Source organism: Malus sylvestris, chromosome 16 (assembly GCF_916048215.2).
Source record: "Malus sylvestris chromosome 16, drMalSylv7.2, whole genome shotgun sequence".
In the NCBI taxonomy this organism is placed as follows: domain Eukaryota; kingdom Viridiplantae; phylum Streptophyta; class Magnoliopsida; order Rosales; family Rosaceae; genus Malus; species Malus sylvestris.
Window position 1 is genome coordinate 7001668 of NC_062275.1, and position 17649 is coordinate 7019316.

At 39.8% G+C, this 17649-nt stretch overlaps 3 protein-coding genes, 1 long non-coding RNA gene and 2 other non-coding genes across 8 annotated transcripts; 3 read left to right on the forward strand and 3 right to left on the reverse strand.

The window, feature by feature from the left end:
* Window positions 1-1074: 1074 nt before the first annotated feature.
* Window positions 1075-4476, forward strand: LOC126607528 (protein SIEVE ELEMENT OCCLUSION C). 2 transcript variants are annotated; one of them, XM_050275153.1, is made up of 7 exons: window positions 1075-1456; window positions 1688-1807; window positions 1899-2342; window positions 2542-2653; window positions 2773-2834; window positions 3166-3654; window positions 3754-4476. In XM_050275153.1, exons 1-7 carry the CDS (start codon window positions 1301-1303, stop codon window positions 4360-4362), a joined length of 1992 nt encoding a protein of 663 aa, XP_050131110.1. In that variant the 5' UTR covers window positions 1075-1300; the 3' UTR covers window positions 4363-4476. The 2 variants fall into 2 exon arrangements, with proteins under 2 accessions (XP_050131110.1, XP_050131109.1); XM_050275152.1 differs by having other exon boundaries at window positions 1077-1456; window positions 2773-2900; window positions 3754-4409.
* Window positions 4477-8170: 3694 nt separating this feature from the next.
* On the forward strand, window positions 8171-12162 carry LOC126607526 (protein SIEVE ELEMENT OCCLUSION B-like). Of its 2 annotated transcripts, XM_050275149.1 has the most exons (8): window positions 8171-8362; window positions 8393-8943; window positions 9063-9188; window positions 9426-9877; window positions 10008-10108; window positions 10199-10338; window positions 10665-11156; window positions 11276-12162. In XM_050275149.1, exons 1-8 carry the CDS (start codon window positions 8260-8262, stop codon window positions 11930-11932), a joined length of 2622 nt encoding a protein of 873 aa, XP_050131106.1. In that variant the 5' UTR covers window positions 8171-8259; the 3' UTR covers window positions 11933-12162. The 2 variants fall into 2 exon arrangements, with proteins under 2 accessions (XP_050131106.1, XP_050131105.1); XM_050275148.1 differs by having other exon boundaries at window positions 8171-8943.
* A 1131-nt stretch (window positions 12163-13293) lies between these two features.
* LOC126607527 (protein SIEVE ELEMENT OCCLUSION A-like) lies at window positions 13294-16442 on the forward strand. Its single transcript, XM_050275151.1, has 7 exons — window positions 13294-13649; window positions 13774-13893; window positions 14012-14463; window positions 14545-14645; window positions 14746-14885; window positions 14989-15480; window positions 15609-16442. The coding sequence occupies exons 1-7, from the start codon at window positions 13374-13376 to the stop codon at window positions 16257-16259; spliced, it is 2232 nt and encodes a 743-aa protein (XP_050131108.1). The 5' UTR covers window positions 13294-13373; the 3' UTR covers window positions 16260-16442.
* On the reverse strand, window positions 16402-17470 carry LOC126607531 (uncharacterized). Its single transcript, XR_007617654.1, has 2 exons — window positions 16746-17470; window positions 16402-16713 (listed from the first exon to the last, which is right to left on the reverse strand). It is a non-coding gene; the product is annotated as an uncharacterized LOC126607531 (long non-coding RNA).
* On the reverse strand, window positions 16506-16585 carry LOC126609460 (small nucleolar RNA R11/Z151). Its single transcript, XR_007618174.1, has one exon. It is a non-coding gene; the product is annotated as a small nucleolar RNA R11/Z151 (small nucleolar RNA).
* LOC126609477 (small nucleolar RNA snoR137) lies at window positions 16932-17084 on the reverse strand. The gene has a single exon (XR_007618191.1). It is a non-coding gene; the product is annotated as a small nucleolar RNA snoR137 (small nucleolar RNA).
* Window positions 17471-17649: the final 179 nt, after the last annotated feature.

The following is a 17649-nucleotide window of genomic DNA, read 5'->3' on the forward strand; positions in this document are numbered from 1 at the left end:
CGGATTGTTGTATAATGTGGTTAACTTGATATGTGGTCGATTTTATTGACATTATTGATATTTTGATTTAATTATTGATATGATTGCCAATATCTCGTCAATAAAAAGTACAGTTGATTAACTGCACTAAAAAATGACGTAATAAAAGCACAGCCTTTTCACTGCAGAAATAATTGTTCAGAATTCGTAGTGTCAATATTGTTTGATTGACAAATCACAAATTTCAATAAGATGGGAGTTAAAATACACCGAACCTTTTCTAAGTGATCGGCACAATCCACCGCAGACTTGCGAGGCAGTTCGGCAGACAAGAGCCGGATATAATTCTGATTGTTCTGCTGAGTTATATCACAACTACCTTTTAGTTGTAAAGGTCCTTATTACCAAGCTCGAATGTTCCCTTGTTGAAAAAAAGAAAAGAAAAGACGAGAGAGATCTCTCATCTTTTGTAAGAAGATACAGATGAACCCCACCACATAGTTTTATCTAAAAGGCTAGAAAATCAAACAAAATCTCATCTTTGGATTTCTTAGTGATGGGGTTTGCTCGATTTTTAGGTCCCCAGTCCCAAAATTACAAGAAGTTTTCTTTTACGCTACGGTTAACTATATTTTTTTAAATATAGATATGTCGTTGATATTTTCGATATTTTTATTACTTTCTACCTTACCATTGCTGATACGCAGTCGATATTATTTTTGATACATCATCGATAATGTGGTTTTCTACTCCACAAGTAATTGATCAGAAGAGTCCATATTGTTACATTTACAAGTCACAAATTGCAACAAGGTGTTTCGTTTCTAAGAGCCTTAAGATTATTATTACATTTTTTGGTATCAGATGGTTCTGTTCTACTTTTCCCTTTGAGTGTGCTTGTTTCTCACTCCCTCAGTACCAAAAAACTAAAAGAGACGGATGGCTGAAGACCCTTTTAACTGTGCTTTCTAAGATGCTACTTCCATACAGCCAGTACTTTACTAATAGACACATTTCTTACTGTTCTGATGATCCACTTTGCGTCATATTCCATATTAATCGCCTCTTCGAGATTACTAATTAAGAACAAAGTGCAAAAGGAGAAGGCTTTGAATTTGATTCTGGTGTACTCAAAATATCGTAAACAGCAACCTTTTTAAAAAGCACTCTCTACAAACAAACAGTGTGAGAAACTGAATTGTTTTTGTCCTGCAAAATTAAGTTGGTGCATTCCCTGGTTTTATGTGTTTGCATAAATCAGATGAGCTCACAGTAGTTTACTCATGCACTGCTGGTCCGTTGGTTCACTACCACTTTCACCATGGACTCGCTCGGAAGTGACTCTGTGTCATCTTTGTCAGAAGAAGTCCTGATCAAGAAGCTACTTCTTAGCCATGATCCTGACGGTTGCCATTTTGATTCTGAGCTCTTGCTTTGTGCAGTGGAGAAAATCATGATTTGCACGGCTGCATCCGAAGTAATTGCTCATTTCTAACACATGTCACTTTAGCATATTTTTTTCCCTTTTTCAACGCAAAATATAAATGGTATAGGAAATGCTGCTTATCTACGTAAGATTGTTCTTATACATTTGAATTTGTTTTTGTGTTTCTTTGTAATTCTAAAACTTATGAACTCTCGAGCACTTGTGATTAACATCATGATCTTCTATTCCAAGCTTTTCATATCATCAAACACTTACTTTCAGGTTCTTGATGAAGACCTTGATGCCAATGAAAAAATTATTGTAAGCGACATAGAAGAACTCGAAACACTAGAAGCTCTCGGAATATTTAAATCAGAAACCTTTTGTAAGATTTCTCATGAGGTAATTCACCTTCTCTCTCTCTCTCTCTCTCTCTCTCTCTCATTGATCTTCGTGCAGATGCATTAATTCGATCAATTTGTTAAAATGGCAGATACTTTGCAAGTGCTCTGATGAAGAAAACCTACACAGAAGGACAATGATTTTGTTTGATTTGCTGGGAAAATATAGATGGGGTGAAAAAGTGGTATTAGTGCTCACATCTTTTGTAGCAAGTTATGGCGAATTCAGGCTCCTAATGCAGCTAAACTCTAGTATTCCCTTGGCAATATCAGTTGCAATGCTTAAGCAATTGCCGACTGACGTGAGCCCTTTGAAGCCTCAATTTAACGCCTTGAGTTTGTTAGTTGATGCAATGGTGGATGTAACCAAGTGTATCATCAAGTTTGAAAAACTTCCACTTTCGCGTGTGGAGTTGGACGATGAGACAAAGGCTGTTGCAAAGTCCCAAATCTATATCGCTGTTTACTGGATCATTCGAGGCATCTTGAAATGCTCTTCTCAAATCACAGATTCAACAGCCTTGAAATCTGACCAGGTTCATATTCCTTCCCTTTGATTAGCGTATTAAAATATGATGAACTTCTGTTGAGTATTGTTCATAAGAATTTTTGTTAAACTGCCTTAATTTGTGTTCCAAATTACCTTCAAGTAACCTGAAATACTGATTTGTAATTAAGCACCAATGAATTTTCCATAAATTGATTTAATGGTGAAGGAATTGTTTCTAATTGAAGATTTCAGATTCAACCATAATTGCAACATGGGAGCTCGTAAGTTTGGCGTATCAGCTGCGCAGCATTTACGATCACCTCAGACAGCAGGTTGAAGTGTGCCATCACCAAACAGGTTACAAGTCGACGTTTAGAGGATGAATTTGAAAACTTTTTATTTTGTTTATGATATGCATTGAGCATAATATTGAAGCAATTGGTATGTATTCTTGACACTTTCGGCATAACTTGCAGAGACAAAGCTGTATCATAAGCTGCTGAATATCTTCAAGGAGACCCAAGTGGACAACCAAGAGGTGCTTAGCTTGCTTTTTGCCTTTACAGATGACTTTCCACTCAAGCAATGCCCCTCACAAGCAAAGGCAGGTTTAAAATCCCATGCTGATCAGTGTCACAAAGTATCTTCTAAATACTCCAATTACAAAGATTCCATCACACATAAAAACATTAATATTGTGCTAATTTTACACTTAATCTTTGGTACTTATTTACTGTTAGCGCCTATTACCTGATCGCCTTCATTTCGACAAAACTGCAAACCTAGGGTGCCAGAGTGTAAACTAAATTTAAACTTTTTACAGAGATAAGTTGCTACTGTTTTACCAACTCACTAGGGTTTGTTCACAGCTTGGTGTCTCTGATCTGAAGAGCAAGGTAGTCATACTCTTGATCTCAAGGCCAGAGCTTCTTTCGATAGAGGAGTCACTCTTTCTGGTTCAGCAAACACATAATCATCCTCACAACAAAGATGCAGAGGCCAGTTATGCAATTGTATGGGTTCCCATTCCAGTTTCCAGTACTTGGACCAATGCCGAAAAGGAAAATTTTGAATACTTATCAAATTCTTTGCCTTGGTACTCTATAAGGCAACCCTGGCTTCTTAACTCAGCAGTGGTGACATTCATAAAAGAAGCATGGTGCTGCAAAAGTGAGCCGGTTTTGGTTGTGTTGAATTCGCAGGGAACAGTCACAAACCCTAATGCAATTGACATGCTGTTTATCTGGGGTGCTAGAGCGTATCCTTTTTCAGCATCAAGAGAGAAAGAACTTTGGCAAGAGCAGAATTGGACATTGCATTTTTTGATTGATGAAATTGACCCCCTGCTGACTAAGCGGGTATGAGTATTTACTTTGTAAAATGAATCCTCTCTTGTACTTCAGTAATCATTATTTTCTTTTCGGGTGCTTAAGGTCGTGAGTTTGCATTGTTTTCAGGTGGAAGAAGGCAGAAATATTTGCATCTATGGAAGTAACAGCATAGATTGGATTGTAGAATTCACTGCTAAGATGGAGATTATTAAAAGCGCAGGAGTGCAGCTTGAGATGGTGTATGTTGGCAAGAGGAACTCAACCCCGCTTGTGAAGGACATTTTAGCTAATGTAAGATATAAAAAATTGAGCAGCGCATTGCCTTCCATGAAAACGCATTTCTTCTGGCTTCGGTTGGAAAGTATAAGAAGATCAAAACTCCGGCTAGGCAAGCCGGAGAACTACACTGACAATGTTTTAGATGAGGTGTCAGCATTGCTAGATATCGATAACAATGACAAAAATTGGGCAGTCATAGGGAGAGGATCGAATTCGATTGATATAATAAGACTTGAAGGACCAAAGATCATGGAATGCTTAGACTTGTTTCCTAGTTGGGGAGGAAATTTGGCTGAGTTAGGATTTTTTGGTGCATTTAGACATGCCCTTGCACCACCTATTCTTCCTAGGCCTTGTGGTCATGATTTTACTCACCCTAGTAAAGAACAAGGTGAAGGAGTGATAGTTTGTGGCAAGTGTAAGCACCCCATGAAGAAGTTTGTTATGTATAAATGATGTGATTGCTCAAATTGAAATAGTACTATTTGCCTTTATCTGAAAAATCCTGGAGCTATTAAAAACTTCAAATGAAATTTGAAAAAGAAATGATTACGCAAACCCATTTTCTCATTTGCATACTCTCGTTATTTTATTTTCATCTCCTAATTTTTTTTATTTGTTCAATTCAAGTATGTGTAAAAATAGGGGAAAAAGGGGAGCATTTTTGCTCTTCACCATAAACTATGGTGTATGCTTACCACCCTATTTATCACAGTTATATGAGTTTGAATTTTGAGATTCATGTAGTGGATAGACACAAATCTCAAAATTCAAATACATCTAACGGTGATAAATAGGATGGTGAGTATTAACATCACTTGGGCAGGTTGAAAGGTTAATTCGATCTTAACCCAACCATCATAACTCGGATTTGGATTCGAGTTTGATTCCAAATCCGAGTTTGATTTCACTCAGGTTCATCGAATTTGAATTTAATTGGATTCGAGTTTATATGTGTTGAGTTCGAGTCGTCAAACTTTAGAATTGGAAAAATTGTGTGAAGAAATGAAAAGTATGATCACCAGACGCCATGGCATTGGCAGCACCAAGAAGCAACCGTGGCAATACCCTTATTCCATCATCCATTTTGACCATAAATATTGGAACCCTGAGCGGTTTCAATCCTCACAGGTTGTACTTATTCTTTAGCAACCATCTTATTTCTTGAATTTACAATATTGATTGTGGCTGAAATAACGATTATAATTAAAAATAAGAATAAAGTTAGTGACGCATAAGGCTTGAGACTACAAATTTGGACCGACTCATAAAAATCCTTAATTCATATATAGCTTAAATAATAATAGGAAGGCTGCTGGCTGTTGGTTGTTGGATATTGGACTTGGTGTAATATGTGCATAAGTTTGATTTGAGCTACAATCAGGTAGATTGATCAATTAGGTTGGGTTAGGTATGGGTAGATAAAAAGATCAACCCAACTCAACTCAATAAATGACCAGGTTGGGTTGGGACGGATTATATGACTAAGAAAAATTCACCCAATCATGTTTAAAGTCTGGTTGGATATACGCGAGTTCCGGGTTGGCCCAACTCAAGTTGCACCCATCACCACCACTATTGCCTACCATTGTTATTGCCGCCACCACAACCCATATTCATCATCGTTGCCACGGTCGCCATCACACACTGTCATCGCCACCACCGCTTACCATCATGATCACCTTCTCCACTGCAATCACCCATGATCATCACCTCCGCCACCATCATCAATGTCGTCATCACCACCATCACCACTGTTGCCATCACCATCTACCATCATTACCACCACCGCCACACCACCTATCATCACTATTGCCATCGTTGTCGACACTACCCCCAACCACCATCATCACCATTGCCGCCACTACAACCCACCACTGCCACCAACCACCATCATCTCTGTCATCGTCACCACCACCACATATTATCATCACCGCCACTACCATCACGACAACCACCACCACCCACCATCATCACCGCCACCACCAACCACCTCCACTAGTATATTTCCTAATTATTATCTTTCACATATATATTGTTGACTTTAAATACACATTAAATTTAGTATTTGAATTTTCTTTTTCTTTTAGGTTAGTCAACAAAAAAATTACAAATTTTCAAATATAAATTTCTTAAATTTTTTCATCCAACATAGTGTTAAAGCATTCAAGTTCTGGATATTCAATGTGTTTTCGATGAACCAAAAAAGTGAAGAAAGACGAGGCCTATGGCTTACTTTTCTTTCTGTACCGAAAAAAGGAAAATTCTATTGACTACTATCCCACAAAATTGATCTTCACAACCAGACCCACATTTAAAAAATGAAACTCACTCAAGGAATATAATAAAAAAAATTATCAAAACTTGAGTTTGAAGATCAATTTATCAATTTTGTAGGAGGACTTACATGATTTGAATACACTGTTATAGTGACGTTCTATGCTAATAAAATAAAGATATGTGTAAGTTTTTGCCCACATGTTTTGATTTTATTAACATGAGAAGCCACGTAGCAGTATACTCGTGCTATGTAAATTATTCTCGTTTTGTATATTACGAACCCAACAGCCAACTTAGTGAACCTTTGGTTTTTCTGGACGAAAGAATGTAGTCCACGCTCCACAGCTGGTAGATTTCTTGAACAGTAATATTAGTAATATGTCCTTTTATCTTGGATTTCTGGAGGCTTTTTTCTGTTCGTATCTTGTCATTCATATATAGCATAATATAAAGCAACGCTTTTCTTTTTTGTTTCGTACCGTATGTCAAGCAATCCCCTGGTCCCTCATGAGCATGATGAAAAAGTCGTGGAATCTTATACGTTAAAAAAAAATTAGAAAAATCAAGGAGAAAAAAAGAAGTTTGGGAAGCATCTCAAACGCAGGTGTTTTCGTTTTCTTTCCCTTCCAGAGTAGTATTTTTCAGTTGGCCACTAGCTCTAAATTTATATGCTTTTCTTGATTTGTAAAAGAACCAATAGCTTATTATACGTTTGAGTACAAAAGGCACCAAAACATATATTCAGACCAAAAGAAAAGGCACTAAACCATTTGAGTATAGAATATCAAATTACTGGTGGGATGAAGAAGGCAATGAACTTTCTAATTGCATTTTCTTCTTTCCGTACGCTAAACTGGTTCCTTGGTTCTTCCTCACTTCCGCTTCTGGGTAAAGCCAAAAGGCCAGTGATCCCAGCTGCTAGCTATCTATGCTACTAGCTACGACTGAATTAACAAAATTGATAAATGATAGTATTAGTACCTCGTATCATACCTAACAAATTGGAAAATTCTAGCCCTAGAATAGCAAGACCATCTTGCTTTTTTATGTTGATCCAGATGACTTAAAGTATCAGATGAATTAAAGTATGAGAGAAACTTACATACACACAAAATGCTAGGTGATAAAATTTCAAACCTACATGGACCCTGAAGTGTTTTAATTTTCTTACATGACATTGCATGATTGGTTAGAAATACTATAGTCTACAACATTGGTGTTAGAATTGTAAGTTTTTTTTTTTTTTGAACAAGTGATATTATTTACACTAAGGAAAGGGGGTGAGTTTAGCCTCATAATGGCGAGCAATAATGTAGTTCAAACTCGTATTTGGCGAGAATCGAACATAAGATCTCTCGCTTACAAGTGAAAAGGAATATCACTAGACCGTAGTACTAAGTGGCGTAAGTTATTCTCCTAAAAAAAACAATCATGTATGAGATTTTTTTACTTGCCAAATCATTACGATCCCTAGTTCTTTTGGACAATGAATTACAATTTGTAATGTCATACCCGTTTACATTTTGGTTCTGAGTCTAAACACAATGAGAGTCAACAATTAGAATAATTTTGATTATCATTTCAAGCAAACATGTTATATTTGTGTTGATGAATGCATGTAGTTATTCAGTAATAACAGTTCATCGAGTTACAACAAAACACTGTACAACATGCGTGAATCATGTGTCTCACGGCATAGGCAAACTATTTATGACAATAATATTCCTAGAGTAAGAATATCAGGATTGCCATGCATGTAACCTTTCGTGAAGGTGAAAAAAGATTTCGAATGCGACCAGACAAATTTATAGACAAGCCCTTGTCTCTAAAGAATGAAAATATCAAATATTAGTCTTTACTCTCTCTCAACCGGCACTTTTGGAGCAAACCCTTATGGAAGCAAGGTAGCAGCTACCACATATTGTTTTTGCCCTTCTTTTCTATCCATTTTAATTGCATGCATCAACTATATAAGCCCTAGCTAACTGGCTCGAACTGAAACCAATACACATCGCAATCATTTCTCTCCTGCCCATCCCCTCACAAGCAAGCTTACAGCCTCAACCTTTCGAAATGGCACTTGTTCCTCAGAATATTGCTAAGCCCCCTACACCTGCTCAGAGTTATAACAACCCCGCTATACCGGCTGCTCAGAGTTATAATAACCCCCCTGCACCTGCTCAGAGTTATAATAACCCTCCTGCACCTGCTCAGAGTTATAACAACCCCCATGTACCGGCTGCTCAGAGTTATAATAACCCCCCTGCACCGGCTGCCCAGAATTATAATCCTGCTCCTATTGCAGCTGTTCAGAATTACAACCCTGCCCCTATGCTGGCTGCTCAGAATTACAATCCTGCCCCTCTGCCGACTGCTCAGAATTACAATCCTGCCCCTATGCTGACAGCTCAGAATTACAATCCGGCCCTTGTGCCTGCTGCTCAGAGTTATAATGCACCCCAGGCACCAGGTGCTCAGAGTTATAATGCACCCCAGGCAACAGGTGCTCAGTATTACAATAAGCCCACCGCCGGAGGACGCAGAGGAGGAGACTACTATAACCGCCCTCTACCCGAAGATGGGCGTCGCTTTTCTTCAACTTTTGATGACAGTATGCTGACCAACCAAATTCTGGCTAGTGACAAGTCTCGTGCCCGTCCCTATGATGTCTCTCTCCTTTCTTTGAAACACATTCTTCAAACCGTCGACGTGATTCTGTCCCGCGTCACCCAACCTGACATCCACAGCACCGTCACGGTAAGTTTGGCTCTCACAATTGCCCAAGAAATCACTTCGTAGAAATGTTATCGTCAATAATTTAGTTTTATAAACGGTATGTTGTTGCTCATAGCGTGACATTGTTTGTGTCTAAATAGGGAGCACTAGTGACGGGTGCACATGCCGATGCTTTGGAGCATGAGAAGGCTTCCCATGCTATCATGAGTGGTCTCCCTGACAACTTCGATGTTCCAACCAGCCTGTTTAATGCAATTTCCTGCGAGGTTTATAACATACATACTATAGCGTACAACTAAATGTGAACTTGTATCACACGTTCAGACAACAATCAACTTGATTAATAATCTAGATTTTCAATCAATTAAAAAAAAAACATTTTTCTCGAGATAGATAATTAGCACCATTGCAAAACAATCGGCATTATGGATAATTTGGTCCTCTAGTTGAACTTAAAAAATAAGTGGCCTATTAATTGTCTTGTCACTTCATATATATGACAGATATTCTGCAAGTGGCTGTCTGGGGAAGATGCCAACAAGACAACCATGGACATATTAGACATTGTGCAACACTACGACTGGGATGAAAAGGTTGTGCTTGCCTTGGGAGCTTTTGCTGTGAAAGATGGTGAATACTGGCTTGTGGCTCACTTTTACACCACCAACCCTCTCGCCAAAGCGGTTGGGCAGCTTAAGCAAGTGCAAGAGATACTGGAACATGCCGGGACTAGCTTGAAGCCCAAGTTTGACGCCTACAACAATCTGGTTAGGGCCGTGCTCAATGTGACCAAGTGCATTGTTCAGCTACATGACCTCCACCACGACCCCATCATGACCACTGAAGCAGAGTCGGCGGCTACCACTGCTCTTATCCCCACAGCTGTTTACTGGACGATTCGGAGTATTGTAGTTGCTGCAACGCAGCTTTTGGGGATCACTGGCATGGGCCCCGAGTAAGTAGTCGTTCTTCTGAATGCATGTGTCTCGTTTATATCCGTAGTCTGACAACATTAACATTATTTGGCAAGCAAGAAAACGCGCTGTTAAAGTCATTATGTTTTCCGTTTATTTGGCTTCTATTAGGCATGTGACAGAGGCATGGGAACTATCTTCCTTGGCTCATAAGCTCGAAAACATACACGGCCACCTCAAGGAGAATCTCAACAGATTACTTGACATCATCAGTGAGTCTAGTTAACAAGTAGAGCTAGCTTAATTACCCTATATGTTTATGCAAATGCCTAGCTAGAGATTAATGGTCTGATGTGATGCAGAGACGAAGAAAGAAGAGCAAGAATTATGTGAAATTGCTTACATAGTGGAATCACCGCACATAGATAACACGAAGCCTTTGAGGGTCGTGTTTGACAATGATGATAAGCCTGCACTCTATGATTGCTACAGCAAGAAGAGGGTTCGCTCTGAAATCTCACTTCTCTTCTATCCCCCACAATATATGTAATCAAATAGAATTGATCAACCAAGATCATTTTCAATATCATCAGGTCAACTAACCTTGATTAAAAAAAGTAATAAGGAAATAGAAGTGCTGGATGACTGCATCAAGTACTTAATTTTTAATCAACTGAATTCTAACAAGCTCTAGTTGATGATGTTTAATTAAACCATTCATTTTACTTGCATTAAGCACATACTTGGAAGAAAGTTAATGTCAAAGTTATGATTTCAATGTTTAATTAACCAATTAACCCCCTCATACCCAATGTATACGTCAAACAGGTTGACATTGATGTGCTGAAGAGGAAGGTTGTGATACTGTTCCTTTCAGACATGGACGTTATCCACGAAAACGAGTACATGATTGTTCAACAAATGTACTTGGAAAAACGGCAGAATGCAACTAGGCCGGAGAGCCAGTATGAGGTTGTGTGGATTCCAATTGTGGACACGTGGACCGATGCCAAGTACCAGCAGTTCGAGGAACTTAGAAGGAGCATGGAATGGTACACAGTGTTCCATCCTTCGGTTGTCGCTAAGACTGTCATCAGGTACATGAGGAAGCAGGATAAATGGAACTATGACAAGAAGCCTCTGCTTGTGGTGATGGACCCTCAAGGCAAAATAGTGCACACCAATGCTGTTCACATGATGTGTGTTTGGGGAAGCATAGCCTTCCCTTTCACTAGCCAGAGAGAGAGATTGCTTTGGGAAGAAGAAACCTGGAGGATCGAGCTTTTGGCAGATGCCATCGATCAGAACCTAATTACCTGGGTACATCCATATATATTCACTTTATAATATTTAATATTCGCTTCAGAATATTTATAGTTTGATAGCATAATATATCACTTTATATTACGAGTACTAATTTTTGACACAACGTGTTTCAGATCACGGAAGGGAAATACATTTGCTTGTATGGTGGGGAAGATATAGATTGGATCAGAAATTTCACAAAGTCAGCCAAAAATGTGGCTCGGGAAGCTGGGATCCAGTTGGAATTGCTTTATGTGGGGAAGAGAAACCCTAAGGAGAAAGTGGTGAGGAACATCATGAACGTCATCCAAGCTGAGAAGCTAAGCCACACTCTTGAGTGGAATCTTATCTGGTTCTTCTGGATGCGTCTCGAGAGCATGTGGCAGTCCAAGGGACACCAGATGCAGTCTGAGGCTATTAGGTCTGGTCGCCTTAGGACCGACAACATGAAGAATGATCCAGTGATGCAGGGGATCATATCGATGCTGAGCTTCGGTTCAAGTGACCGTGGATGGGCTGTGATTGGCGCCGGTTCATCGGAGATGTCTAAGGCTAATGGGGAGCACATGCACAGAAGTTTAAGCGAGTATAGCTTGTGGAATAAAAGGGCGGCCGAGACAGGGTTTGTACGTGCACTGAATGAGCACTTGACTGGGGTTTATAAAGAAGCTCCACATCACTGCACCAGTCTCATATTGCCTGCCACTGGACTCATGCCTGAGACGGTGGCCTGCGCTGAATGCGGCCGCCTCATGGAGCGGTTCACCATGTTCCGCTGCTGCACTGATTGATCAGCTTCTGTTGCCCCGGATCACAAGTCTGCTTTTTATGATACGTTGAGTTTCCTTACCTGATTGCAAGCTACTATTGCTGCTTTTTACTAGTACTCGAAGTGCTATATTATGTATGACAATAAATGTGACACCTAAATTATGGCAGTGCATAGGTGCCACCTACAGTGTGCTTTCATATTATGATCCAGTATTATTGCTACCAACAAATTTCAATTATTCATTTTTCATTTGGGCCCATTCTAATACGTTATTAGAGGACTGTTAGCATATTGATCTCGTTTACCAAATAATGTGACAATATTTGATTGATTTAAACCTAGATCCATTATTAGTTATTAACAAATAAAATATTTACACATCCTGACATATTATTTGGTGAACAAATCAGTGAATAAGTTTAACATTATAATTGATGTTACTGTTGTCATTTTCACTCCTAATTTGTACTAGAGGTGGAAGCATTGCCTCTCACGGCATGCATGGCTGCATGCTAAGATTAACATATACGGATATGATGACAAGTGGAGGCTAAAAAGTAGTTAATGAACCAAAGTAATTCGTTCATTAAAGAATTATCAGAGAGATAATCTTAATAATTTAGTTTAGGGTTCTTTACTGGGTTCTATTTGACTTGAACAGTAGTTTAGCCGCCTAGATTTGTATAGTCTGCCCTTAAAGTTATAGATTAATTAGCCCTAAATGACAATAGTAAACAAATTAAGCAATTATCGGACAGAAGCTTATGTCTTGATCACTCCTGAATAAGAGCTTATAATTCTTCACACAAGCTTCATGAGTCCGGAGATCATTGTTTAATCATTGAAGAATGTACGAACTCTACATTGGAAATTTGACAATATAAAGTATAATGTATAATGATTGATTCTAACATTAATTTTTTGTAATAAAACCTAACACCTGATGTGCTATTTGATCAAATACAAGATAAAGATAGTATCAATGTAATTAGTGATAGATTGTTGATATGTATATTATTTCTTTTACATTGGTAGTAACTAAATCCTTCCTCGTCTGAGATTTTAATTGAGATTGTTTATCTGTTGGGTTTGGATTCTACGATCTATCAGCGTTTTCAAATAAATATTTGAAACTTGATGCAAACTCTGAGTGCAACAATAACATTTTGTAAAGGTGAAAGAAGATATAGAATGGTGACAGTGCATCATGACATCAGTAGATAAAAAGATATTCCTGGAGTAAGAATATTTGAACCTTAATGTTAACTCTTTTTAGTTTAAACCCTAATGCAAGCAAGGTAGCAGCTTTACACTGTTTTATTTTTTATTTTTCCATTTTATATACACCATGTAATTACTATATAAATCCTAGTTAGCTAATACCAACTGCAACCAACACAGTGAAGTCATTGCCGCTATTCTTCCATCCCCTCATAGCTTAGAAAGCCCGACCTTCGATAATGGCCCTGGTACCTTACAATAAGGCTGTCAACCCAACAAGCAGAGGAGCCGGTCATAATCGCCCTCCTCTGCTTAAACAAGGGCGTGACGGACATCGTCAATTTTCGACAACAGCAGATGACAGTGCATTGGTCAACCAAATTATGCTTACCGATAAGTCTCATGACCATCCCTACGAAGTGCCTCCTCTTGCAGTCACGCAAATTCTTCAAACCATTGAGGCCATTCTTTCGCGCGTCACCAAACCTGACATTCATGATGGCATTCTAGTCCCGGTCCGTCCATGCCTAATTTTGTCGCTTAATTATGTACATAGAATCTGTTGCTGCTGCTAATTTAGTTTCGTTACTATGTTGCTGATCGATTATGTTGTTTCGATGTTGTTTGTGTGTGAATTAGGGAGCATTAGTGCCGGCAGCTACACACGCGGAGCATGAGAAGGCCCTCCATGCTAACCTGAGTACCCTCCACGACAGCGTTGATGTTCCACACAGCGTGTTCAATGCAATTCACTCCGCGGTTTGCCTCTACATATATACTTATTTTCCAATTGCAACGCAACACTATTCATAAGTGCGATTTAAATTGACAGTCTAACAATACGAACATGCCAATTTTGTTGATTGATGGGAAACAGTTAATGTGCACATTTGCGCAAGGGGAAGATGCAAACAAGACAACAATGGACATACTAGACATTGTGCAACACTACGATTGGGATGAAAAGGCGGTGCTTGCCTTGGGAGCATTTGCGATCAAAGATGGCGAGTTTTGGCTCGTGTCTCAGCAATACACCACCAACCCACTCGCCAGAGCGGTTGGACAGCTTAAGCAACTGCAAGAGATCTTGGAACGTGCAGGGACTATTTTGAAACCGAAGTTCGATGCATACAACAATCTGGTTGGGGCCATTTTCAAAGTGACCAAGACCATTGTTCGCTTACAGGAGATTCACAACGATCCCCATTTGAGCCCCGAAATCAAAGCTACAGCTGCCACTGCTCAGATCCCCACAGCTGTTTACTGGACAATTCGGGCTATTGTAGTTGCCGCATCACAACTTGTGGGAATCACAAGCTCCGAGCCAGAGTAAGTTGTTTTGTGGTATGCTCTAATTTTTTCGAGAACAACACTATTTGTACCGTCTCAAATGACTATGTGTTGTATCAGGTACATGACAGAGGCGTGGGAACTATCATCACTGGCCCATAAGCTCGAAAACATATTCAAACACCTTGAAGAGATCCTCGACGGATTATATCAACTCATCCGTGCGTCTTAACCTAAAAAGGATATAGAGTACTAATACTTATTAGGCCTGTCCTGTTTAACTTGTTTATGTATAACTAAATAATTGATTATGTGATGCAGAGAAGAACAAAGAAGAGGAAGCTTTCAACGCAATTGCGCGCATCTTGGAAACACCGCACATGGATAACTCGAAGCCTCTGAGGGTTTTGTTTTACAAGGATGATCAGCCTGCACTATATGATGGCTACAACAAGAAGAGGGTTGGCTTTAAAAACCTCACATTCTTTTCTCTTCTCGGAGCGACTATGTTTTGAATGTCTGCGACTCTGTTCCCCAATTAATTCAAAACTTTCTGATACACAGGTTGACATTGATGTGCTAAAGAGGAAAGTAGTGATTCTGTTCATCACAGACCTAAACGTTGTCCACGAAAATGAGAACACAATTGTCCAACAAATGTACTTGGAAAAGGGACACAACCCTACAAGGCCGGAGAGCCAATACGAGGTTGTGTGGGTTCCAATTACGGATGAATGGACTGAAGCCAAGTACCAGCAATTCGAGAGTCTAAGAAATAGCATGCAATGGTACACCGTGTTCCACCCTTCTGTAGTGTCTCCGATTGTGGTCAGGTACATCAGGGACCCGAGGAAGTGGAATTTTGCCAAGAAGCCTCTGCTTGTTGTGATGGATCCTCAAGGCAAAATTGTGCACCAGAATGCTGTTCACATGATGTGCATTTGGGGGAGCATTGCCTTCCCCTTCACTAGCCAGAGAGAGAGATTGCTTTGGGAAGAAGAAACCTGGAGGATCGAGCTTTTGGCTGATGCCATCCATCCAAACTTAACTACTTGGGTACATACTATTCTATCGTATTTGCATCTTATGTTGCTAGACTGTGAACATGAATCATTGTTTAAAATGCTGCTTCTAGAAATGTGCAATCCGGATTCTTGAATATGTGATTTTTGCATGAATTTCAGATTACGGAGGGGAAGTACATTTGCTTGTATGGCGGAGAAGACATCGAGTGGATCCGAAAGTTCACAAAGGCTGCGAGAAACGTGGCTAGTGACGCCGGCATTCAGTTGGAAATGCTATATGTGGGGCGGAGCAAGGCTAAGGAGAACGTAATGAATAACATCATAAAAATCATCCAAGCTGAGAAGCTAAGCCACACCCTTGACTGGAACCTCATTTGGTTCTTCTGGATTCGTCTCGAGAGCATGTGGCAATCCAAAGGACAACTTCTAAGTGAGCAAGGCAAAACCCAATCCCGAACTGATCCTTTGAAAAGCGATCCTATGATGCAGGGGATCATATCGCTGCTGAGCTTTGGCTCGAGCGACCGCGGATGGGCAGTGATCAGCCTAGGCTCCGCAGCCATGTCCAAGGCAAATGGAGAGCACATGTTGAAAAGCTTGAGCGAGTTTAACGACTGGAAAAATAGGTCATCTGAAGTAGGGTTCACGCCGGCCCTGAATGAACACCTAGAAGGGGTGCACAAACAAGCTCCACACCACTGCACCAGTCTTATTTTGCCCGCAACCGGAATCATGCCCGAGACGGTGGCGTGCGCTGAGTGCGGCCGTGTCATGGAGAGGTTCTCCATGTTCCGCTGCTGCCTCGATTGAGCTTGAGCTCAAAAGGCACCAGTTTGATTTCTACATACATTCGTTTACATATTTATATGCTGCTGCTACCTTGGTACCGGTACCATCCATGGTTATCAGGGGGCCTTATTTGTGTGAATGTAGTGCGTGTTGCTGTACAATATTTGTATCTTCCACTTCCAACTTTTATCTTCGGTTATCACACTCCCGTTTTATTTTCGGTTAAATCAAATGAACAGAGCGATTACCAAAAAAATACAAACTTAGGGGCTTCAGTGTGTGTAACATTCAGATCATAAGGTCTCACCGAAATCCGCTAAGATATTAAAAAATTTCATCATAAGCCCAATTTGGAGGAAAAATCTTGAGTCCTGCATCACGTTTCTTGTCCAACCATTCCACATCAACAGATATATTAAAATCCGACCATTCCACATCAACAGATATATTAAAATCAAAAGCGCAAGTTGCTAACCTTTTTTTTTTTTGGTCAAACAAGTTGCTAACCTTAAAACAACAAAAATGAAGGATTGAAGTGAGCTCAGAGACATCCCTTAATAATCAGCTTCTGGTTCTACTAATTACCAGATCAGAACTACAGCCAAGGGTTTGATTCATCGTCATTGCTCAATTGTTTTCAAATTTCATAAAAAAATTATTTCAAAAAATTAACAAAATTATAAATAAATAAATAAATGTTCCAGGAGACAGGTAACACAGTGCAAAAGCAAGAAGCAGACACGGTGCTGTTTAATACTGGCAATTCGTAATTTTAATCTATGCTTCGGAAACTAGAACATCCCCAATCCAATCGAAATTTACAGGGCGTTCACCATATGAAGCAACAACAACCACCTCCCCCGACAAAATTAAGCTACAAAAAGCAAAAACACCGACGGTGATTTGTAAGACAATGTCTCGACTCCGGCCCAAAACCAGACAGCAGTCTACGACCATTTCGAAAAATGCGTAGCTGCTTTTTTTGATGAATTTGGGATGGAAATCGAAGCTGATTTACGCTTCCGTTGACACGTCCTTCTGGAATTATAAACCAGCTGATGAACGTAACGCCTATCAGAAGCGACCCACAAACCCTGAACCCTAATGCATAAAACCCCTAATCAATATAGACAAATCGAAATCAAAGCGCAAATGTAAACAGGAAGGAGCAGCGGCGTTAGGGTTGAGGAACGCTGGGGCGGGATTTTATAGAAGAACGCGGCGGATTGGACGTCCAACACAACCCCTTTGTTTTTGTGGTATATATCGAAAATGCCATTGGGGTCGTGGATGGAGGCTCTGTTGTGGGTCTGGGCTTAATTATGGGACTTGGCTGGGATGGGCTCGAGTTTGCGGGATTAGGCCATAAATTTTAAGGAAACGGACCCACAATTTGTTCACTACACGCATC

Coding starts and splice junctions, on each gene's coding strand:
- LOC126607526 (XM_050275148.1), top strand. CDS start 8,260: ATGGCACTTGTTCCTCAGAATATTGCTAAGCCCCCTACACCTGCTCAG. Junction 9,189..9,425: donor TTAATGCAATTTCCTGCGAG/GTTTATAACATA, acceptor TATATATGACAG/ATATTCTGCAAGTGGCTGTC. Junction 9,878..10,007: donor ATCACTGGCATGGGCCCCGA/GTAAGTAGTCGT, acceptor GGCTTCTATTAG/GCATGTGACAGAGGCATGGG.
- LOC126607528 (XM_050275152.1), top strand. CDS start 1,301: ATGGACTCGCTCGGAAGTGACTCTGTGTCATCTTTGTCAGAAGAAGTC. Junction 2,654..2,772: donor AGTGTGCCATCACCAAACAG/GTTACAAGTCGA, acceptor CATAACTTGCAG/AGACAAAGCTGTATCATAAG. Junction 3,655..3,753: donor ACCCCCTGCTGACTAAGCGG/GTATGAGTATTT, acceptor CATTGTTTTCAG/GTGGAAGAAGGCAGAAATAT.
- LOC126607527 (XM_050275151.1), top strand. CDS start 13,374: ATGGCCCTGGTACCTTACAATAAGGCTGTCAACCCAACAAGCAGAGGA. Junction 14,886..14,988: donor ATGGCTACAACAAGAAGAGG/GTTGGCTTTAAA, acceptor TCTGATACACAG/GTTGACATTGATGTGCTAAA. Junction 15,481..15,608: donor ATCCAAACTTAACTACTTGG/GTACATACTATT, acceptor CATGAATTTCAG/ATTACGGAGGGGAAGTACAT.